This window comes from Frieseomelitta varia, unplaced genomic scaffold (genome assembly GCF_011392965.1).
Source record: "Frieseomelitta varia isolate USP_RPSP 00005682 unplaced genomic scaffold, Fvar_1.2 scaffold_313, whole genome shotgun sequence".
NCBI classification, from domain to species: Eukaryota; Metazoa; Arthropoda; class Insecta; order Hymenoptera; family Apidae; genus Frieseomelitta; species Frieseomelitta varia.
The window spans coordinates 271,643-296,297 of record NW_025110050.1 but is presented as its reverse complement, the minus strand read 5'-3'; the positions used below and the strand labels follow the sequence as shown (position 1 = coordinate 296,297).

The 24,655-nt window shown below is 42.5% G+C and overlaps 1 protein-coding gene and 1 long non-coding RNA gene across 11 annotated transcripts in view; one reads left to right on the top strand and one right to left on the bottom strand.

Annotated features, from left to right (window-relative positions):
• Positions 1 to 444: 444 nt before the first annotated feature.
• LOC122529862 lies at positions 445 to 14,564 on the top strand. Its single transcript, XR_006306865.1, has 3 exons — positions 445 to 600; positions 12,004 to 12,007; positions 14,554 to 14,564. It is a non-coding gene; the product is annotated as an uncharacterized LOC122529862 (long non-coding RNA).
• Positions 10,627 to 24,655, bottom strand: part of LOC122529861 (broad-complex core protein-like) — a 50,077-nt gene continuing 36,048 nt past the window's right edge. For 8 of the 10 annotated variants that reach the window (XM_043656350.1, XM_043656354.1, XM_043656351.1 and 5 more), the window contains one exon: positions 14,726 to 15,918. In XM_043656350.1, the coding sequence (XP_043512285.1) occupies positions 15,164 to 15,918 (755 nt within the window). In that variant the 3' untranslated portion in view covers positions 14,726 to 15,163. Of the gene's footprint in view, positions 12,131 to 14,725; positions 15,919 to 24,655 lie in introns of those variants that run through there. The other 2 variants (XM_043656357.1, XM_043656356.1) reach the window with 1 other exon arrangement.

Genomic DNA, 24,655 nt, shown 5'->3' with positions numbered 1-24,655 from the left:
AATTCTCGAGTCTTTCTGATTAATCAATATTTCGTTTTACAGTCTTGTTGAAACGTTTCGGACGTTTCCGCCTAAAAAGTTAGTTGGACGATGGTGTCTCCGACACCTGGAAGTATCATTTTTTGCTACTTTTCATTCTTTTCTTTTTTTTTTCGTAATTTTTCTCCCATTTTCTTCACTGTTCTGCGTTACATAAATCTAACTACATACTTGTATAGCCTGCGATTAAGCCGTGTGTATCGGTTACGGGATGTCGTCTAGGCGCGTGTCGCGCGAAAGGACATTGGATCCATCGAATGGATCTCCCGCGTGAATCGATCGGTTCACGGGGATCTAGACATGAGGATATCACTCCTAGCGTTCAACTCGACGAGCCGACGAACCGCGAACCCTGCCACAAGTTTCTCCGAGTCGTCGTCAACGCACGTCCAAACTTTTCTTTCTTCTTTCCTCTTTTTTTTTATTTTTTTATTTTTTTCGTTGCGGAATCAAGTTCAGTTTGTTCAGGCCACTTTTCTTTTCCTTCGGTTCTCTCTCGATTCGAAAGTTTCACACAAGTTTTCATCGTAGAAAGGTCCGGGGAGTGTGCGCGGTATAAAAGTAGACGAAAATAACTACGCGATTTACTCTAATCTTTTTTCTTTCTTTTTCGTTTTTTTTCTTTTCTTTTTTTTTTCGTTTGGTGCTATTGCCGTAGAACGTGCGACCGTCGTTCCACAACGAGTGGCGCTTCCTCGCCTGTTCTCGGTCCATCGATTCTGGAACTGAATTTAGTGCTAGGTGATAGCTCGTAATGAGACATCGATCGCTGCCAATCTTCCTTTTTTACTTTCAGCTCCTCGATTTTCGAGCTAAACTAGGTATCAAATGATACTTACAATTAGAAGACGCTCGCCAGAGCGAATTTTAAAATTGATAAATTGGATCTTTGAAGGTCCAAGCTCAAACTTGTCAAATATAGAAGAAATAGTAACGAAAGTACCTGCATCATGGTAATTCTTCAACTTACTTTTCACAGCCATAAAAAATTGGATTTGACAATAAATCAAATTGATCCGAGAGAACTAATTATCACCTCAAACCCGTAAACTTTCTGTGCTCGACGTCTCGTTAAAAATTGTTCGGCATCGAATTCAGTTGCAACGTCGAGGGATTAAGAACAGGCGACATTTTCATTCGCTTTTCCTCGATCTAAGTTTCCGCGAAACAGAGATTGCAACCGATCGCAATCGCAGGGAAAACGGCAAAGCCTGAATGATTGGCCGATCGTTCCAGACCCGTTAGTTTGGACAGACTCGTCGACGACCACTCGAATCAAAGTGGCGGGCACGTTTTCGCAACGCTGAAACAACGAGCAAAGCCTCGATTGCGGACGGGACGCGTCCGGAAGGTTTTCTTTTCATCCTAATCCTGAAACCTTCCACGACCGTGTTTTCTTGTGAAAGATTCGTCTCTGGCTCCTCTCGTCGAGTGATCGATCGGAGATCCTTGAAATCGCCACGATCTCGTAAGATCGTTTATCACTAACAAAGGAAAAGAAAAAAAAAAAGAAAAATCGATAACACGTTAGTCCGGCTGATGATCGTCGAGGCGGAAATTTCGAGGTTTTCGATCGTTCGTTTTCGGTGAACGAAATCTCTCGCCTCGGTGAAAATACGGCGTTGTCCCTTATCAAGACGTGTATACACATTACGACTGGCATAGGGTTAGAATTAATAATCGCCACGTTCATCATGTTCGGTCTGGAAGCACTGATTTTCGGTTTCTACGAAGCCAGTCTCTCTCTTTCTTTCTTTCACGCTCGATTTCCGTGGTATTCCTCCTCGCTACGGACGTTTTGCTCTCGGTCTCGCTCCATCGACAAGGAAGTCACTGTATGTGTGCCGTCTCTCGTCGCGAACAGCATGCACGCGCGAAGTTTAAACTCTAGTACCGTTTACACTCCCGCCACAAGGAATGGAATGTTCCCCGTGAGCGTCGGACGCGCGTCTCACAGTCAGTGAGTTTTCAGGCCGTGGAAAATCGTGCGTGGAGATTTTAAGGACTTTTTGAGGGACTTCAGAGATTAAAATTTTTAAAGATATTAGAATTCTTAGAGATTTCAAAGACTTCAGAGGAAGTCTAGAAATCAGGAAGTAAAAAGACCAAGAGGAGTCCATTTAAATGTAGAATTATTACTATTTTAATTTAAGAATTATTTGGTCAGAATTCCAAAGTCATCTTTTATAGAAAGTTTCTAAATTTCTGACGCTTTTATTTCTGGCAACTATGCACTTTGTTATATTTGTTACAAATTTTCTGTTTCTTGAGAAATTTCATTTCTCTGCTACAAATTGTATTTTCATAAATACTGACCCTCAAATACTATCATTGGGTCATGGATATGTAATTTATGTTACATTTTATTTTGCAATTTTATATCGTCCATGACAGAGATTGATAATAAATTTTCGACTCGATAAATTAAAAGTTTGAAAAATAACAAATTTCGTGTCTTTTAGAAGAGAGAAAAAATGATTGGCAGCTGAGGACCAATTACTCTTATAGATAAGTTTTTGGTATTTTTTGTAACCAAAATGCATTGAAACGATTATCGAAACGTGGACGTGTATATAACTTTCAAGTTGTGGTCCCCAATGGTCCAACGATACCAGATAAAAAAATCAAACTTCCATATATCAGGACATAAACGATTAACATAAATAATTTCATAAAATTTTCCAAAATTAAACGGTTCTCCAAAATTCAGTTGTCCTTCTAAAAGTTAGTTAAAAGTTAGAAATGTCTCCATCTCACGAACACGACACGCGTCTGACGCTCGTAGAGAATCCCACCCGAACTCTCCCTCCTTCTTTTTTAACTCTCGACCGATTTTAAAAGCTATCAACGCGATTCCTGCGTTACTTGCAACTGGTCCCATGTATCGCGAACGTTCAACAGAGCAATATCACCGAACTAACGAACCGTCATCGTCATGACGACCGACAACCGATGAATAATAACCAACAATCAACAACAATTCCGTTTACTCGCGCGGCTTCGCGCCGAACGAACGAACGACGAAAAAAGCAACCGCGACAACAAAGGTAACACGCGTAAAAAGGAAAAGAAAAATATATAATATTTCTATATATATATATATATGTATATGTATGAGAAGAACAATCGCCGTATCCTTCGAGCGGCCATGCTGTTGACGATTTTTCATCGGTCTCGTCTACTGGAGCCGCCGCCACAACCACACGTCCTCCATATTGGCACCGTGTTTCTCTTTTCTTTTCCCACCGTGTTCTTTCTACTAAGCTCGTTTTTCTCCGTTTTCCTTATTTCTTCCCTTATTCTTTCCCGTTCTCTTTGTTCCTCTACAGTGTTCCTCGGCACGATGCGAGCAAACGCGACGATAACCGGCTCTATTTCTGCCTACGATGATAGATGCTCTTGTGATTGTTCAGACTGTTGAGCGTCCTGAACACCTTGTGGCAGAGCGCGCAGACCGCGCTGTTCAGGGGTTGGAAGTGCTGCTGTTCTTTATGCCGTTTGAGGGTGAGCTTGGTGGAGAGGGTTTTGCCGCAAACGTCGCAGGTATAGCATACACCCGGGGGCAGTAGGTTGCCGTGCAACGGGTGCGATAATCTCATCGCGAGGATCGCCGACGGTGGTCCCGCTGCTCCGTTTGTTTGTTTTCGCGAAAAAGAGAGAGAGGAAAAAAAGAGCAGAGGATCGTAACGAACGAGAAGGGAAACGGCCCGGTTTTATATCCCCATGTTTTGTTAATTGTTACAGTTACGCAGAGAGTTGGCATTCAAGTGAATATTGGCGATTGTACGGTTAGACAGAGACGAAAATGAAAAAGAAACAAGAAAGAGATTTAAAAAGCAGCGCAAATACGAGAGAGAGAGAGAGAGAGAGAGAGAGAGTTAAGTAGAATGTTTCACGTTTGGTCGAAGCAAAGAGAAAGAAAGAAGAAAAAGATAAAGAAATAGAGAAAGTAAGTAGTAAGTAATTTAAACGTAAAGTTACGAAGAATTAGAAAAATAGTGAGAAACAGAGAGAGAGAGAGAGAGAGAGAGAGAGAGAGAGAGACCAAGCACCATTGTCCGATTATAAATATCGACACCCAATTAAAAAGAAAAGATATGTTTCCGTTACGAACCAATATTTGTGGCGTAGGAGGAGGCACACGGAGAGCCACGTGTGTGGATGGACCCCCAGCGCAAATCCGTGTTCGTGAAGGTAGCGGGTAGGTACACACAGAACAATGACGAACCAGAGCCGAACGTATAGCCGAGCGAGCGGGACCGGGAACAAACAAGAACAAAGATACGACTGCCATTAATATCACTGGACAAGATTAGTGTACGCTGATGGTGTTCTTTTTAATGCGCAGGGCCGGGGGTTGATGAGGGTGGTAATTTGTATGATATCGGTTAGGCTAAATGCGGAATTGCGTTGTGGTTGGCGTTCATACGAGGTTGGTTTTGAAAAAAAAAAAAAAAAACTAGGTGAGAAAGTGATTCAAGATTCAAGAATTTTGTTTGGTCTTCATACGAGGAGAGTTGAAAGACTCAGGGTTGGGAATAATTAGAAAAAAATTAAGAAAAAGGGCAATTTGATAGGTATTTATGTAGGACGGAGAATTTCATAACAAAAAGAAAAAGAAAAAGAAAAAGCAAAAGTTTAAATGGTACTATGTGTAGAACTTGATGATGGTAGGAAAAAAGCAGTTTGATATTTGTACAGGATAACGAAACTTAATGGTAGATTTTACGTTAAAAAGAAGAAAAAGCAATTCGGATGTAGGATGGACAATGAATTTAATGGTAAATCTCATGATGAAAAAAAGAAGAAAGGTTTTACGGTGACAAAGAGGAGGATACATGATAAGGAGATACAGATGCGTCGAAAGGCCGCCGATTGAGCACGGTGGCAGCTGTTGTTTCAAGGGTCTTTCAACCCCCGGCCACGAGAACGTTCTATTTTTATTATTTTTTTTTTTTAATTTTCAATGCGGCCGCTCGAAATTCTCTTTTTTTTTTCTTTTTCTCTTTCTTTTTTCCTCGTATGATCGTAGCGATCGTAGAGAGAAAGGTGGCTCGGGGCTCTGGTTTGTCATTGACCATAAGGTAACGCAACGATCGGAGGAAGATCGTCGCCACCGGAAGTCGGGATTCTCTACGAATCTCGAGGTTACGGTTTTATTGATGCGCGCGTGCACGTTCCTGCGCGGCCCTGAGCCGTGACTGTAACTGACTGTGAGTCGAGGTCTCTCCCCGCTGCATTCTCTCCGAGGCGAATTTCGTTCTTTTTTCTTTCTTTTCCTTTTTTCTTTTTCGTTTCTTCCTTTCTCGCTCGTAACATTCCTTTCCTGCGCGCGTTCGACGGAATACACGCGAGACGATCGAAGGTTAAAACGTTGACGCGACCGATACTAAGCAGCTAATGCAGCGTGTGTACTCTTTTGGCTCAATGTCCACGAACTTCTGTTGCTTTACAGAAGTGTCAATCTACCGTGCCGTGTCGGAATAGAATGAACGTTCAGCCTGTCAAAAAATACTACTCTGAAATATTTCGTCGATGATATATTCATTTTATTGTTCGAATCGTTTGAAAATCGTTTATATTTGTACGTCATTTATTATAGAAAACGTTGAGAATTAGGAGAAATGTTTCTTTACACATATATTTTTTATTATTAGAATTCCGTAAATGGAATTCCAGAATTTATTTCATACATTTTTCATTGTTATATTCTTTCCGTATAGAGTTCAAAGAAGTTTGAATATTTTTTTAATAAATTGTTTGGTTAATAGGTTCAATTTTGAACGACCCAATAGCTTTGTCAATTGATGAATTTAGATGCTTTCTTGGTTTCTGTTTCGAATATCCTCAAAAATGTTGAATATTTTTTATTCTCTGCTCAATCGAGCTCAATGTTTAGTGACACATAAGTAAAGAAATAGAATTTAAATAATAGTAAGCATAATTCACGTAACGCAGTACTAGTATCTTGTCTTCTTGAGGACAACGAATCGACTTTTGATTTTCATTTTATTCCGATGTGGCACACTGTGTATTAAACGCGACGCTCGTGTTCAGTAAATATACACACCAAACGTCCATTCTCCGATTTGGCTGAAACTTTAAAAAGAGATTCCTTTTAGACGAAAACAATGTTAACGTGAAATATTTTTGACAATCCAAAATGGTACTCTGCTCCGAATAATAATGTTAAAAATACTTTCGCTCTCAACTTCCAAGTCGTGAAAGATATTCTCTCACAATCACTGGTCTCGATCAAAGAGAAACCTATTGTTACAATTTTAGCCAAATCGTTTCAGCGTGGACGCTTTTTCCCGAAATGTCACAACTTTTGCCGAAAATCCACCTTTACTCTTGTTGCGTCGCGTTTCGAATGCAACGGAGGGGAGACGACGAGCATCATCATAGAAAAGAGTACTTCAAATAACAAACAAATGACTAAACAACACAGTGGAGTGAAAAATTGCACTTTTATTGTAACATGACACCTTCTAAAAATAAAATATTCCGTCCCGCCGGGCGTAAAACGTATAATAAATTTCGCGCGGCGGTGAACGCGTCAACTCTTTCGTCGCGTCGTGGAATGCAACGGAGAGAAGTGACGATTAAAACGGGACGAGCATCATTGGCAACAGAATTTTAAATAATTCATTCTCATATTGCGCCTATTATTCCGAGTATCCAGAATAAATTCTCTAAAAATTAGACAACACGTATTAACCCATTTTCTTGTCGCAGAATGCAACGAAAAGGAATTTCTCCCTCTCTCTCTCCCTCTCTCTCTCTCTCTCTCTCTCTCTCTCTCTCTCTCTCTCTCTCTCTCTCTCTCGTGACTTTCCTCACGAAAGAGGAAACGATCCGATCGGGACGACGATCCTCGCAGATACTAATTTTCAAGTACAGTCCAAAGGACACGGTACGAAAAGAAAGAACAAAAGAAGAGAAAGAAAAAATACCAAGCTCGTGTTCGTTCATTCCCTAGGAGCAAAGAACGAAGAGAAGTACTTAAAGGTGACGCAGACGCGGGGGCGGTGGAGAGAAACCGGGCGCGCGTCCTCGGGGCTGGCACATAACGGCGTATTCAACGACGAGCCTGACCCTCGGTGCTGTGGAGCATGAACGCGTACCCATTGACTCGGGGAACGGACACGAGGCATCTCCCGGCGGCGAGTATACGTGTCACAGGGTCTCTCCGAGGCTTTGCACGTAGGTAGGTAACGGTGGGGTATGCGTGTGTGTGTATATAAATATATATATACATACATATATATATATATATATATATATATGGGTCGGCCGGAAGCGCACGCAGGGCAACGAGGTGTAACGCGGCCAAAACAGAACGCGGTGCGGAGCGCGGTAATGGGAACGGGAGAGAAAAGAAAATGCAAAAAAAAAAAAAAAAAAAAAAAAAAAAAAAGGAAAAAGAAAAAAGGGAAAAGAAAAAAAAAAGACGCAGCCGGGGTTGCATAATAACCGGCCGAAGGTTAACGAGCGGCGGACAGACACGACGTTAACCCGCGTGCACCTTTCTCCGTTTGATACGTGATGCGAAATAACATTTAGTGGGCCGCTCTCTCTCAGCGTACAAAAGAAAGAAACATTTTATTCACATACAACATGTATAAATAATTCATGTGCGAATAAGAATAATATCGAATATAATAATAATGATGACAATAATAATAATAGTAATAGTAATAATAAAAATAATAGTAATAATAATAATAGTAATAGTAATAGTAATAATAAAAATAATAATAATAATAATAATGGTCGTTCGTTATCATAACGCAATTTAAAAGATAACAGACGAATACGTCGACGTAGGGAATCTGATTGAATCATAGTTACGATTGCCAGAGAACGATGATACGTGCGCGAGTACTGTGTTCGACTCTATACACGCTATCCCCGAAAGCCCGATAACAAAGAACAATAATAATTAAGAGAGGGGCGGAAAAAAAAAAATGTACGCAAGGAGAAGTAACAATAACGTGATATTAAAAAGAGAAGAGAAACCGATATATCGTGTTATGTGCGCGTGTGTCGGTACGTATTTATATAACGTTACGCAAGTATGTATTCCATGTAATTATGTACGTTCGTATCGATAAATTCAGATATAAAAGACTTTCTTATTTACATGGATACGTACGCACGTACACGCGCGCGCGCTCTCTCTCTCTCTAACCGCGTCTATTTTGAACGGAATTTATTATGTACATTGTACGTACAGTCAACGACGCTCTCCTCTCCCCTCGTCGAGGATTATTTTATCGAGGATCGAAGCCGATGCTTTCTGCGTCAGCTTCGACTCCTTGAGAGCGGATGTGTATAAGGAACGCGACCGACTATCACAATTTCTTATCTCGGTATCGCAGTCGCAAAAGTAACGAGAGGTAACTACAGGTGAAAAATAGACAGTCACAGATGGTAATAAAAATACTTTAAGAATATTCAGAAAAGAGAAGAGAAGAAACGACAAGGATGATGAATCTCATCGATGAGATAGCGTCTCGAACGTAAAATAAATGAGGAATTAACCCTTTCGCTCCGAAAAGCGGATGTATATATACACTTCTGTTCAAAAGTTCGGAACATGTTAGGATTTCGATATCAATATTTTCGAGTAATATCTTTATATCGTAATTAATTGTATCTACATAATATTACGAAATAATCAGAAATCATTTAAAAAGTAAATGGTGCTCCAAACTGTTGAACAAGAATATAACACGTGTTTGGAAATTGTACGAAGAATAATCTATACAGAGTCCTGTTCAAAAGAATTTAGAGCACGCTTCGAAACTTCAAAACAGGCAACGATTTCTAAACAATTAATTATATTAAAAAAAAGAAGTTACAATTACAGTATTCTTGTTTCCCCTTCCTCACAAAAAAAAAAAAAAAATACAACATGCGAAAAAGTTTGTTTCGCCCGAAAAATAAAGGATGCTCCAAACTTTTCAGCTGCAGTGCATATATAAATTATAAAACAGCCAACAACTATGATAAATTACACTCGTCAACAGCGCGCTCCGTTCACAGCGATCACGCGTTTAGTTAAAACGTTTTGCGCACCGAAGCACAAACGGCAGGATTAATATTAAACCGTGGCCAAACTAATTCGATACGATGTCGATACGAAAAAGAAAAAAAAAAAAAAAAGAAACAAGAAAAAGAAAAACACGCACACGTTCAAACGATAAGAGGAGGACGAAGAGAAAGAAGCGTCTCGGTATTTTCATTGCACCATATCCCGTAAGAACGGTATGTTAAGTAACTTTCCTTTGGCTGCGCTTTAAGATACGACCTCCAGGCCGCGTTTCCATTCGTCGGCTCCTTGCGCAAAGGAGACAAGGTAAGAATCGCGTGCGAACGGAGCAAAGCGAGCAAGGTCGTTCGTTGCTGTTCTCGACCAGTTCCTTCTCGTTCACGAAGAAGAGATTGCCTGAGATGGGAACGGGGAAGAGAGAAACAGAGAGAAAGAGAGAGAAAGAAAGAGAAAGACAGAAGCAGGATGAAAAGAAGACGGGCAACCGCCGCGTCAGTATATATATATAATATACGTACCTCGTCAGACGTTTCGCACGTTCAACGAGCGAAAAACGTCTAACGAGCGATCGTTTAAGATACACCTGGCGAATTCTGGGTCAGCTCAGACCCGCTTGTACTTGTAACAAATGTTTGTAGTATTCGGTAAAATATCTGCGATCTTATTGTATTCTGTTGCAATTGTATTGTAACGAGTGAAAACGAATTACAATGGATTATAAATTGGCCATTGGTTTTTCCTCGTAATTACTATTATTGTGTGTAGTTGTTGTTGTCATCAACTTTCTTTTTGTCTACTTTTATATACAGAACGTAAGAATCCATTTATAGAGCGACAAGATTATTTAATTATGTCGTGATCCCCCGAATTTCAACATTTTAATCTCGCTTTCGGTTTAGAAATTAAAAAGAATTTGCAACCCTTTCGTGTTTCCTTAATCGATGATTCGTAATCCTTTTCGTAGAATTTATGTTTCAAGAAAATATGTAATTTTAAAAGAGTAAACCTTGACGTTACACGCATAATAAAGAGTAAGAAGACGTAATTCGAGTAATTATTATAAAAACGATTGAAACGTAGTAGGGTAAGTTTCGAATTTATATATTCGACTGCAAAAGTACTGGAATGTAAAATCTTTGCTCGAAACCAATCAGTTATTCTCATGTGTTCCTATTGAGCATGTTTTCAGATTATGTCGAAACTCGGGAAAGTCTTTTACCGTGAAAGCGATTGGAAAATGGTCGAAAGAACGTAGCAGGGTTAAAAGTTTATTTTCCATAAACGTAAATTGCAATTTCCTTCAACGGGTCCAAATGGACCCAGCATCCGCCGTGCGAAAGTTGTCCTACGTTATATCAACTTCTACAGTTTATTTCCACGTATTATTCTTCATTCTTTTTGTACTACGACATTCCTCGTAAACGATTAACCCCGATAACCACCATTCATAAATTATACAAAAGTGATACATGTATATAAAAAAAAAAAAAAATAATAAACGATTAAAAAGGAACATTTTATATTTTCTCTTTCCATCTCCTTTTCGCGAAACGGAACGATCAAACAAAGAAAGATCGAAGCAAGCGAGAGAGTTCTATTCGCGAATGTACAAGAGTCCGGACGTTCCAAATTGTTTTGCTCGAATCGAGCACCTAACCTACCTATTTATGTACATCTCAATGCAATACATATGTATAATATATATCTTTGTAACCATAGTAGAAAAATTAAACTTTCCGCGCGTTTCAGTACACCGTCTCGTACTCTAGCTCTTTGTTTTTCACGCCTTTCTGCACCTCGCGCTTTCTTCTTCTCAAGTTTCGTTCAATATTCGTCCGCTCGAATAAAAATACGAGAAACCTACAATAACAGTATCGCCTACAGTATCACATGATCCTTCCCCGCGACCCGAATTCAAAGACGAACAGTTACACGTGTTGTTTCTTCCCCGAACGTGCCGGAGAGACAAATGGCGAGCCAATGATCCGAGCGATAGCGTTGAGAGAACGTATGGGGGGAGAAAAAGTTTGACATCCTGTCGCAGGTGAGTCTACGAGCATAGTGAAATGATGAAGAGGGAGGATTGTGGATATTGCAACGTAAGAGAGTGATTCAGTGACCAAGGACTGTAAAAGCAATTCAGAAACACTTAGAGGTCCTTGAGACGGATGAAATTCGCGTTTGAAAATTAAAATCGCCACTTTATTCAATTCACGAACACGAGAGACTTCTACGTTCCTTGAGTAGTTGCACCTCTGACACTTCACTGTATTCATACTCTAACGTATGTATGTATCTCGAACGAAATAAACGAGACAACGCATCTAATTATTCAACACTGCCGTGTGAAACTGATAATCTAACACAAAGGAGATTCTATAATCGCTCACGACGTGTGTCTGCGTGTGTGTGTGTGTGCGCGCACGCATGTGTATGTGTACGCAAGTACACTAGCCGACGAATATTTAAACTCTACTGATCGCCGCAACACATGAAACACTGGCACCGTTTTCGATCCCTAAATTTCTCAAAGTATAATACAAAGAGAAAGAGAGAGAGAGAGAGAGAGAAAGAAAGAGAGAGAGACAGAGAGAGAGAGAGAGAGAGAGAGAGAGACAGAAATATCCAGAAGTCCAAAGTTCTCATGGATCCTTCTGGTTTTCTTCGTTTATCCCAATCGCGACTGTTGCTGATCCTGTTGCTGTTGTTGTTGTTGTTGCTGCTGTTGCTGTTGCTGTTGCTGAGAGGCAACTCTGTCCGAGTGTTCTCTCTGCTCTCTCTCCCGTTCGCGCATCTGTTCCATCTCCTTCCGTTGCTGCTCGTTCTTGCTGTGTTGCCGATGATAGATGCTCTTGTGGTTCCGCAGGCTGTTCAGGCTCGAGTAAACCCGCTTGCAGATGTTACAGATCGGTTCCTTGCTGGGCCTGGTGTGCACGTTCTGTATGTGCCGCCTCAACCGCGTTAGGGAGGTGAGGATTTTGTTGCAAGGCTCGCATCGAAACTCATCGGACGCGCCGCTGCCGGCCAACTGACCTGGCGGCAGAACCAGACACAGGGGTTACTTTTTTTTGGGTTTTCGTGCTCGAACGTCAGTCGTTCGGACGCAGTAGATCGGACACACGTGTGCGTTAGACACGGGAGACACGAGGAAACAACCCCACAGTTGCGCCCCATCCGATTGCGCTCTAGAGTGTCCTCTCTCTAGCCGCCACACGTATTATCACGTGTGTCCCCGTGATCGTCCTCGGTGAAAATGTTTTTTTTTTCTCTTTCACTCTTTAACACCACCACATCTACCACACCATGTATGTATTTTTTTCCGAGCCGAGAGAGAGAGAGAGAGAGAGAAGTGAGGAGAGAGAGAGAGAGAGAGAGAGAGACAGAGAGAGGAAGAGAATTCGTGCGCCCATTTCTCGATTAGTCTCGCGCACACTTGCACCGTCACCCGACCAAGCCGTGCTCAAACTTTTTTCTTTTTTTTTTTTTCTGTATCCGATTTTATTTTTTACTTGTATACATCTTACTTTGGTACCAATGCAATTATGCTTGCAGGTGCTACCCCAGCATCCTCGTCGCACGCCCATTCTACTTTTTTGCATCTTTTCGTTAGATTTATATATTATATATATATATATATATATATATATATATATATATATATGTGTATATATATATATATGTATAAATGTATACTTTTCAATTGGATTTTTGTTACACACATTACACGTAGTAGCGTGGTACGGCGAGAGGAGCGTGCTCTCCGGGAGAAAGTGCCTTCCGCGTGATCTCGCCATTGTCACCGTCCGCGTCTTCCAAGTTGCAAGTTCCTCGAAGAAGCACGGCGTCTTCAAAAATTCTAGATCAATCATTAATCTAGAAGATCTTCTCCGACATAGTCAATACGATGCGTTGGTCGTCGCGCGCAACTGGGAATATTGGAACGAGCGATCGTTTGAAGGAATTGGAAGTTTCCCTTCGAAACTGAGCGAACCGAGTTGTTACACGATGACAATGGCCACGATTAAACATCGCAGAAGGCTCTTCTCCAATTCGGAAAGTAGCCTCTTTCCTTTCTATTTTCATGATTTGTCCTTCTGCTCTTTACTTTTGTTTTTTTTTTTTTTTTTCTTACTTTTTTTGTTTTTAGCGCATTACGGATAGTAGAGTGCAAGCAATTCCAAGATTCCAGTGAACGATCGTGAGCGATGACGTTAGTGTTGTCAGAGCACCAGAGATGTAATCCATATCGATGCGTATTATTTACAGCAAGACAGAGCAGAGTAGATATCTTGTAGGTGTACGTGTGTGGATATATATATACAGGAGTGTGATTATTTGGCTCTAAAACGGAATGATGCGATGAAGCGAACAATTGATTGTAATATTAATTTTCTCGGTTTTTCGACGAATGACGTATGATTTATCAAGTATGTGAACGCTTAATGAGATCGGGGGAGGAGGGGATCGAGCTCCCTGAACAACTCGACGTTGGTAGCTGTCAGTGAAACAACAATTCCTTCTCTCGTTCAATCGTATTCTCCTTTATTTTCTTTAAATTCATTTCTAACGACATTCAGGCTAATTACTAGGGTAATTACAGTTAGGTTTCGCGGGTGTGCGTCAACGCTGTAACGACCTGTGTCGCGTGACATTTTTTTAATCAACATCAGTGACGTGACTGTCATGCGGGATGATGCGACTTTCAAATTCAATAATCCATGACTGTCTGGAACTGTCTGTAAATTCTTGAACCTTCAGGGATAACAACGCTCGACGTTACCATAATCCGTCGACCATTTTTCATACAAACTTCAAACAATTCATAGATCCAGCGAAATAATTAGTAGACAATTTAAATTCCAAAGACGAATTTTCAGTGAAACTCCAACTTGCCAGCCCCTGGTAAAACTTGCGACCAGAAGAAGTGACCAGTCGTTACAGCGCCAGCGTAACCACGATCGTTCGAGCAATTCGGTTCTCGCGACAGGTGACAACGACGTCGAGTAACGTGAACTATGTGAAACGAAAACGGTCGCGACACGCGAGTACATGACACTGTACATGAGAAAGTTGCAGAGACGCGTGGCGACGACGAGGAGTTGACGGGGACGGAACGATACGAACAAACGATACGAGAAAAAAAAAAACCAGTCTCTCGAACCGTATATCGAAATTGAAAAATTGTTTTTCAAAAGCCCACAGATAGATGGGTTATAGTCCAATCGGCCGATAAATAGATCCGTCCTTGGCGCGAACGTTCCGCGAGATACCGTACCGAAAAAAAGAGAACCGCTCTGTCGGCGAAAATTCGAAGCGTACGCGGCCACTTGAATTCCAACTGAGCCACGATTCACACGAACCAGTGGCGCTGATCGACGCGAGGTCGTTGCGACGTTATCGTCGGCAACGCGCCGGAGCGGGTAAACTACCCCTTTGACTCCCGCGGGGTAGATGAGGAAGAGCACACTCGTACCGGACGAGAATCGTATCGATTTTTGCCGTGGGAAGACGCTCGCCCGAGCCGTGAACTTGGCGCGAAACTAGTCCAGATGGCGGAACTTATTTTATTGGAAGAGCGGGCGCGTTCGCGCGTGACGCGAGAGGGAACTCGCGCAGGGACTTTCGCGTGAATTCTCCGAGGTAACGTGCGTAGGTGGTGAAAAACCCGATGGCACGTGCGATGGCACCTCTTTCTTTGGCGTGCATCGAGGTAACTCGTTTCACGGTCAGAAGACTAGGATTGCGGCGTTTCGTCGGTAAGCGAACGAAACGGCGGAGTAAACGACTACTTGGTAAGATACGAACTACTTGGTACGTATGTACAAAGAAATCAGCTTCAAAAAAGAAAAAAAAAACAAAAAAGAAAAAAAGAAAATCAGCAGCGAATCAGCTGGAACGAAGACGCGTAGACGTGTCTCTTTGCTTTCTCATGCGTCGGAGAAGAGAACGGCGATCAATGGCCATTGAAGTGAAGATCACACACGCGCGCGGTCTCTCGCCGTCCCTCCGGATGCGAAAGACCTCCGATGCGCGAAAATTCGGTCACTAAACCATCCAGCGCGTCGGTCAGTACGTGACCTCGCACTGCTCCTCGTGTTCCTTTCGCTCCTTTCTCGCGTGGTACTGGCTCTTGTGACTGACCAGACTGTTCCTCGACTTGTAGCTTCTGCCGCATTGGTCGCAGGACAGCGACTGCGGCACGTAAAAGTGCGTGTCCGCCAGGTGCCTCTGGAGGGACCACGCTCGCGAGAACGTCTTCTGACAGAAGCTACAGTATGTACCGCTGATGGAGCGACTAGAGTATTTCATCTCTTGGTCCAGGACCTGCGTCCTCGACGCCTCGCGAAGCTTCGGCCTCGGTTGCTGCGCGTTCCCGTTCTGCGTCAGCCAACGAAGATCGGCGAACGGGACCGTTTCGTTCAACGTGCCACCCCTCTGTTGCTGATGCACAGGCTGCCTGTTGTGGCTGTTGCCGTCGTTCAGCTGACGCGTTTGCTGGCCGTTGCTGGCATTGCCACTTGGCAATCGATCTGCCGGCTGCAGATCAATCTGCTCGTTGAGCAGACACGACTCGAGCTCGTCGATCTTGGGCGACAGCGGCTCCGATTTCAGCACGATCTGCATCTGATCGTTTATGTCGTCTAACAGATCGATAATCGGAAGTTCTTGCTGCTGTTGCTGTTGATGGGTAGTAGCCTGCATCATCTCGCACTGGCTAGTCGCCGGTAGGGCGTTTTGGCACGATTGGCCGTTGCTTTGCCGTTGACTGTCTCCGTTGGTAGCGGACTGCCAACCCCCGTCCTCCTCGGCGACCTCCCGGTCTGCAACCAAAGAGGAGGGGGTTGTTGAGTCCAGTCGAGATGTCAGCCGGGACGTTCGTGACTCCCGATCGTGACACCAGCGATTCACGGGCGCGACGAGATCATCTTCGGCGAGCGATCTTGGTTTCTTTCGTCGCGAGCGATCACCGAAGAAGCTTCATACACGCATGTATCTACATATGTATATCGTATGTATATATATAATATATATATGTATGTATATGTGACTCGTCGTGTGAGAAGGATGATAAAAGGAACGAAGAAATCAAGAGAAACACGGCACCTGGTTTTAAACGACCGACGGGGGAGGGATACCGGGCACGCTGTTAATCGTTTCCATCCGTGTCGGGCTGTGAGGAGAAGAGGGAGAAGGAGGAGGAGGAGGTAAGAATCGCGAGCAACGCGAGAACTAAGAAAACCAAGCGAGACGGAGGACGGAGGAGAGAAATCAGAAGGGAGGGAGAAGAAGGGAGGGTTGAAAGGTGGGCTAAGGGAGCTCGAGAAGAAGATAGGGCGAGTGGTACATTCATCGTCTCATAAAAGCCAGTATAACGTCCGCGAGGATGAGATGTCGATACAACGAGAGAGGAGAAGAGCGGAACCAGCAGCAGCAGCAGCAGGCAGCATCCAGTAGTAGTAGTAATAGTAGTAGCAGTAGTAGTAGTAGTAGTAGTCGTCGTCGTCGTAGTAGTAGTTGTAACACAGGAGTAAAGAGTAAGAGTAAGAGGCAAGAAGAGCAGAGGAACATAACCGGCGATGCTTCTTCTTTGCGGGATTTTACCCAGGCCGGTTACCCTAGCAACGGAACCCCCCCACGTACGACGGCTCCTTCCCCCGTTTTTCCGTGGTGCTGGGAAGGGGATATATACCTAGGATGCGTATTATTCTTAATAACCCCCGTATGCCGTTGCGCTGTATTATGACTGATGTTGACTCTAAGCGCGGAGAGCCACGGCGATCGATAGCTCGCTACCACCGCGACTATGAAACAGGCAGCGGAGAGAGAGAGCGCGAGAGAGAGAGAGAGAGAGAAGAGTACGACTAAGGGAGGGCCAAGGGGTTGTAAAGAGGAGAGCAGAGAGAAAGGTTGGAGGAGGATAGGGCCGAGGGATCGGCGGGGAGAGAAAAATCTAAGTAGCTTCCGGATTGGTTACGCGAGTCTTACGAACTTTTGAAAGAGTTACGTGGACAGTGGTGGGGGGAGGCGAAGAAGACGGGGGGTTGCGAAGCAAGGAGGACACGCCAGGAAGAACTACCCTCCTCCCCCTCTTCCTCTTTCTCTTCCTCCTCCTCATCCACCTCCTCCACCTCCTCCTCGACCGCGGCCCTTTTTCCATCCCGATGCGGTTGCGCGTTTCGCGAAATCACTGCGATCAAACGATAAGTCTTCTCCGTCTCGGATATTGGATCTCGCATTTAGTCAGGAACAAGCTGTTATATTGTCCAAGTTACACGTCCGTATTCGGACGAAGGAGTCAAGGAGGCTCCGGAAGCCTTGACACTTTCAATGATCAAAGAAATTTGGAACGACCGTTCTCTCGACGGTTTTTCCGCACCTGTGGTACAATCCGTGGCAATTAAACGCACGCTGAGGCAGGACGATGATTTTTGCCAACCCTCCTCCACGACACAGAATTTCGTTCGCTCGTTTCGTTCAGTCCAAAGTTTCGAAACTCGTGATCGTCGCGAGTATTTTCAAACTGTGGCTACGTGAAGTACGAAAGCTTTCGAGTCGCGCGATGTTGCAGAAGGTTAAGAAAATACATCACGTCGCGTGTGTGCGTCATCGGTGCACGTGAATTTACTTCTCTGAATCGCACCGATCGACGCACCGTATGCGTCACTATTTTTTATATGTAATGGCCTGGTGCTTAGGTACAGCTTGTGACTAGCTCGTCACGATATCTCAGGCACGTCGCACGCTTGCGACACAACATGACAAACATTGACTTTTGAGCGGTTATTGTGAGAATGTTGCAAAAACGCTCTTTAACCAATCAGTTAATCCAACACGGTACAAAAGAGTAGATACATTTTGCTCAATAAGAACGAATAGAACACACTGACAACACGTACAGAGACAACAAGTAGTCAATTGCAAGTTGTCAAGGATAGAATACGTAGAAGCTCTGTATCTATTACCTACATTGAATCAATTTGGCTGATGTATTATTACGCACGTGTAATTACAAGTTGTATAGAGAGCGGTGATTATTGTCAAGAATTGAACACGCATAAACTGTGTGTATGTGTGTGTGTGTCTATCTTGAATCAATTTTTGGCTAACTTGCGAATTCTCGTTAGGAATTCCAACATTAAACCAAATCTTAAAGAATACGATGGCGAATGAACGTTGAAATTAACAACTGAATAGCCACGAGTTGGCTTGTAATTAAAGGCTCATTCTATTTTTCTCGTGACTATCTTAAGCAAAATAATTCCAATTCGCAAGCTACTTTCTTTCGTCGCCTCTGTGCAAATACGTACGAATTTAGGAAATTCATCGAGCACAGAGAAGCGACGTTCTTGCGCGTTCTTTCTCGCGCGACGAGGCAGCGCGTTTTTCTTTTTTTTTTTTTTTTTTCTCTCAACGCGATCAATCGCACGGAACCGTTCGTCGATCGAACTTTCGCTACTGATAACAGCCAAAGAGAGAGAGAGAGAAAGAGAGAGAAAGAGAGCGGAGGAGAGGAAGAGGCAATCGAGCTCGGCAGGCGAATTTCTTCGACGACGAGACTTCGTTCATCGTCGGAGGCCAGCGGCGGCGCTCGAAACTAAAGCGTCTCAATGAATTAAGCAGCAAGTAGTGAGTAGACCTTCACCTTGTCTCGAACCGCGTTACGCCTCTCCCACGATCAAACGATTCATTCCTCGCGGCACGTAAACTGAGATCCCCCTCTCCGAATTTTCGATTCCTCTGGTCGCGAGAAATATCGCCGAAAATCACGTAACCGGTTCCTCGACGCTGCTCTTACGTAACTCGCGTGCAAAAAAAAAAAAAGAAAAAAAAAAGAAGAAGAAGAACGAAACATCAATGTCGAATCTATCGAGAGAAAGGTCAAGAGATGCACAAGGATGGGACGTGACGAGTCGAAAGTCGAGGAAATTTGTCGGAAGAAGAGGAGGAGATTTATCGCTTTCGGAAAGTGTTGCAAAAAAAAAAAAAGGAAAAAAACAGAGAGAAAGAGAGAGAGAGAGAGAGAAAAGAGCCATGACAGCAAATGATATAAAGCGAAAGTGTGAACGCCCCTCTCTTTTTCTCTTTCTCTCTCTCTCTGGCTTTACAGCCCCTCCCTGACTCTCGTTCCTAGCCCCTCGTCATCTCTCATACCTTCTCTCTCATTCTTTCTCTCGTTCTTTGTCGTACATCCGTCTTCCTCACGCCCGCGCTCTCACTGTTGCGCAGTTTTCGAGGTCACCTCAAGTTCATCATCGATAATAGCACAAGGCGAAAACAAGCAGCTAGACCTGGGCGTCCCCGATAAGTACATACTACAGATAAAAAATTCCATCGGATTTGGTTCAGAGCGAACTTTCGTTTGGCCTTGGGAGGCGCCGCGGCCGAAAGTAAATTGCCAACCGCGGATCGTTGGCTACCGAAACGAAACGAAACGAAACGAAATGAAACGACGAGAGACAGAGACAAAGAGAGAGAGAGAGAGAGAGAGAGAGAGAGAGAGAGAGAGAGAGAAAAAGATCGAGATGAATAAGTATCGAGTAAATAGACGTATGCAAGGAGGACTCGCGGACGTCACGTAAGCAAGTGAGACAGACTTTTGCGCACACATACGCGATCGGGAATCGACAACGTCGACAGATGGCAGCATGAATTCCGTGTTTCGCAAACAGGCCGTTGGCAAATGTTACGTAACCCCGAAAAAAATTTCACTCCTTCCCTCTATTACAGAGTGTTCGAACAATCCGATCGAACGTTGATACGCTCAGACCGATCATCTTCCCTGCTCTTCAGGTTTGTGGGTTTCTACGTACGTAATGACAATGAGGGAAGGATTCGCGAAAAAGAATGCGAAGAATAGGACTGCGGCAGAGTTAAGTATGGTGATCGAGGAGAATTCTTTTCTTTTTTTTTTTTTTTTTTTTCGCGTCGTGAATCAGCAACGCGAGATATAGCCTGCAGAAGTCTCGACCTTGTACTCCAATACTGATGTCAACTTTATATTTGTATTTCGCGCGTAGGGTAACTTGGTGGATTACGTTTAGAATAACGAAGCTTCTTTCATTACAAATATAGCATAATGTTGTAGGAAACACAATCGAAGGTGAAAATTAGCAAACGACTCACGCGTGCATCGTTCTTCGTAAGAGATTCCAAATTTGAATCGTCCGACGTGAACAAGTGAATGAATCGAGACTATGGTACACTGGTATGGTCGCTACGCGTCTCGGAAATATATTCTAACCAGACTGCGAATTTTTATGCATTTACAGAAAATTTCAAAATGCAGAATTGCACAGAGTGCACGTTTCAAACAATTTTCTATTGAATTTTCAATTACGGTCTTTCAATTACATTCTCAAAAATACGAGTTTGCACAAAAAAATCCGCTGTCTAATTACAACGAGAGTTGAAGCATAATAAACTTCTTATCGTTTGGTGGTACATTCATATGAAAGTAAAATTTGATATTACAAAGATGACATGCAGAATCTGATAAGAAAACACATGAATACTTTGATATCTTTCACAGTCGTTGTGCGATCATTCTAAAATATTCGTAGAAACGACTGGTATTCACCGCGACAATATTTTTCGGTACAAAAATTGTTGTACGTGCAAAGTATTATTGAAAATAGTATGTTCATGTATTTTATACATTTTTCATAAAAGCAAACAATACTATAGTAATAATAATACGTATAAATATTAGTGGTCTGCAAGATCTTGTGCAAGTCTCATTGTTTACGATGCTCACTCAAGTGTTAAAGCAACGTAGATTATTTTATTTTCCATTTCTCGTCGTGTAAAAAGTTACGTAAATAAGCAATGTATCTCGCTCCGAAATTAATTCGTAAGCGGATCGTTGCCAATCGACTGTTAGTCAAAGAGACATCTCGCCGGAACCGATCGGACGCATAGACAGACAATTGCCCACTTTCGCGCGAGGAATTCGATTGTCGGAGTGGAAACAAAAACAAAAAAAAAAAAAAAAAAGAAAACAGCCGCAGATGAAAAAACCGCGACGAAGAAGAACACACGGTGTGTCCGGCACTGGGAACGTCCCGTGAAATAAATATTTGCCCGATGCGCTGCAACGCGCCCTCTGATACAAAGAGACAGAGAAAGAGGATAAAGTGCTCGACTCCAGAGGCACAGCACCCGCTATTTTTATGCGGCCGGGTTTTACAACAGGTTACCGCGGATGCAGGCGTTCGCGGAAAAGAGCAGAAAACGGGGGAAAATAAAGGAAGGGAAAAAACAGAAAAAGAAAACGGAGGGAGAGGGAGAGGGAGAGAGAGAGAGAGAGAGAGAGAGAGAGAGAGAGAGAGAGAGAGAGAGAGAGATGGTACTGCCACCAACACTGCCACGTATCGGTTTTTAAAACAATTTTTAGTGGCGAGCGGGGAAACGGGCTAAGAATATCTAGGCCCGGGGAAAGAATTTTCTTCTCTCTTTGCGATAATGACATCGAAACTCGGCGAGAAACGCGGGCATAGAACGCGCGCGCGTGTGCAGAGAAAGGAGCAGAATGAATAGATTTAAAATTAGACCGCGATAAACGCATCTTTCTCCGAGTGTCGGTCGCTCTATGCGAAACTTCTTTCTCTCCTTGGCCACACACTTCGAGCCTTTCGGGCATACTTTCGGTTAAAAGACACTCCCATCTTTTCGACATGTTTCATAAAACTGGCACATTTGTCCCTATCTTGAAGAATTAAAGTAAACAAAAAGAAATTATACACATGTGCGTAGGTTCGGTACTGCGTCGTGTTCACACGTTTGTTTAATTAAACTATTTCTGATCGTTCTACATGTGAAACAATCTTATTTCTATGTATTTTAATTATGTAACCAGGACTTTTTGTATATTGCCGCAAGGAGTTAAGCCTTGTTCTACGCGACTCGACAATGAATCTCAAATTGATATTGTATTTTAAGAGATATTGCTAAATATCTACTAAATAGTTTTAATACTTGATATAATTTTTATCAATTTCTTGCTACTACGAAGACACCTGAAGAGATACAAGCGCGAAGAGGAAGAAAACAAGGGAAACAGCAGACTCTGCGAGGTGAAACGTTCAATTTTTCTAAACCAACAATTCGCGTCAGAACGTGAATGCTATGGAAGCGAATTGTTCGTGCTGTTGAAAATTTTCTGCCGACGACTTACTTTAATTATTCTAAAATAATTACAGAAGCAGAAACGCCAGTCACCATCAATGGGCGAATAATAGTATTAATTATGCGATCGTATTTCAAAAAAAAACTTCAATCGAGCGATTATTTTAATTTCAAATGCCGCGCGCGAAATTCGTCGCTATGTGCAGCGAAACAAAAAGAAAAAAAAAAAGAGAGAGAGAGCGAAAAACGGATCGGTGCGAAAGGTTAACGCGATCGATCGTATAATTTCGATTGTTTCGCGCGATTTCACCTCGTCGTTCATCTGTAAAATTGTGCATTCCCAACGACAGCCGTCGAATAAAAACAATAACAATAGAAATTGATCAAACAAATTGGCATATTGTTTAGCAATTTCACTGGATTGTTTAGCAATTTCAACCGAGTCTGCTTAGAAACATACAGATGGCCGTGTGGACTCGCAACGCGCGGGATAGAAAGATGTTGAACCGTGCGCGAGTATCGCGCAGAGGAGGTGGAAGAGAGTCGAAGGAACAAAGAAACTCGCGGTCTCTAAGGCTGATCGCAGGCGACAAGTGGCCGTACGTTGTACTTTCTATCTGGCACGATTGTTTTTTACGTAACCAGCCATTACGAATTAAAGACGATTAAAGAACGGTCGCGGAGCGAGCCGCTGTTTGCTGACAAGAATAAAATTTCACTTTATCGCCGTGTGCCGGAATGATAACGCGCTTTCTACGTTGATCTATATAGGAAACTTTTAGACCTTGATCTTTTCCCCCGATATTTCGCACATTTTTCGTACGCGTTCGCGTATTGTGTCTACTATCGTTGGCACTGTCGCCATTATCGCAGAGATTCATCTAGTGTTACGGATAATTATTTATAACTGAAACAACAAATACAATGAATACAAGATAGTGATAGATAAATAAAATTTGTAGTCCTAACGTCCTATTTGTATCTCTAACTTTCGTCGACATTGTTTGAGCTGCCGCATTCTAAAATATTTTGCCAATTTAAACGCGAGAGATCTTTCCTCCTTTAATGAAATTAAAATTAAAACGGATATTAGCAAATGAAATCTCAACGACGAGAAAATCGAAACCGGTGTTCTTTGTGTGTTCTTTTTCTTTTAATTTTAACGCAAAACGCTATTTTGCGAAACACTATTTCTAACTAATACTAATCCACGTGATTTCTACTATCACGATTACTGTAGCAATTGATCTAGCATCGTGGAATATCATCGATAATAGGAAACGAAACAACGAATATAATCTAACGTACTAATTATTTTATTTTTATCACAAACTTCTAGATCTTGATCTTTCTCTTTACTAACGAGGTATTGCTCTATACGTTCACGTGTTTTTTCTACTATCGTCGACACTATCACTATCATTATCGTAGAAACGTATCTACTATTCTGAAAAGCATCATCGATAAACGAAACGAAAAAATGAAATAACGAAATATTATCCAACACGAGAGACAAACAAGGGAAAATGAGAAAATTAAGCTCGGCGCACTTCGTGTTTTCAACGCAAATTCCTACACTTTAATTCACTCGTTTCCCAAAAAATATTTTCGAAACAATATTTTGCACGTTCATGCCGCTCCTGCTATTGTCAAACACTATCGCTGGATTATGGATTTTTATGCGTTCGAGAGAAATTGAAGGGAACAAAAACGTACAGAACACATGTACACAGGAGTGTGTAAAATATCCGGTGGTATAAAATACTCGTAGGCTAATTTTCCAGCGGATGAAACGAATTCACTATTATCGTAGAGATCGATCTCTAGTATCGTAAATCGTCATCGATACTCGAAACGAAATCCAGCAAATTGAAATAACGGGTGAGAGTGAAACAAACAGCGAGAGAATCGAACCCAACACGCTTTCCTCTTTTTTTCCTTTTTTTTTTTTTCTTTTATTTCTTTCGTTTTAATTTTAACGCAAACTCGTAACCGTTCAGCGGAGTCGTTAACAAACGGAACGAAGTAGGCGGAAAGTTTCGCGGGACCGACGACCCTGCGTCGACTATCTCTCGACCGTTCGACGGCTGAAACCTTGCCAAAATCACGTCGTTGCAGTTGGTTCAGTCGATCCAAAAACAAGAAAAAAAAAAAAGGAAGAAAGAAAAAAAGAAAGAAAGAAAGAAAGAAAAAAGAAAGAAAAATTACCCGTCGCAAGAGAGAATACGCGCAATAGATACTGAACCGAACGACAAGCCTTAGTCGAGATAAAAAAAAAATGTGAAAAAACAAACGGATATTGGCAACGTACGCTGTAAATGACCGATTAGAGAGTTGCGCCTGATGAAAATTTTCTTCGATCGAGAAAGAGGAAAATAGTCTGTTTCTAGATCGTTTGAGCGAGTGAAAACACACTGTTTGTCAAGAAAAAAA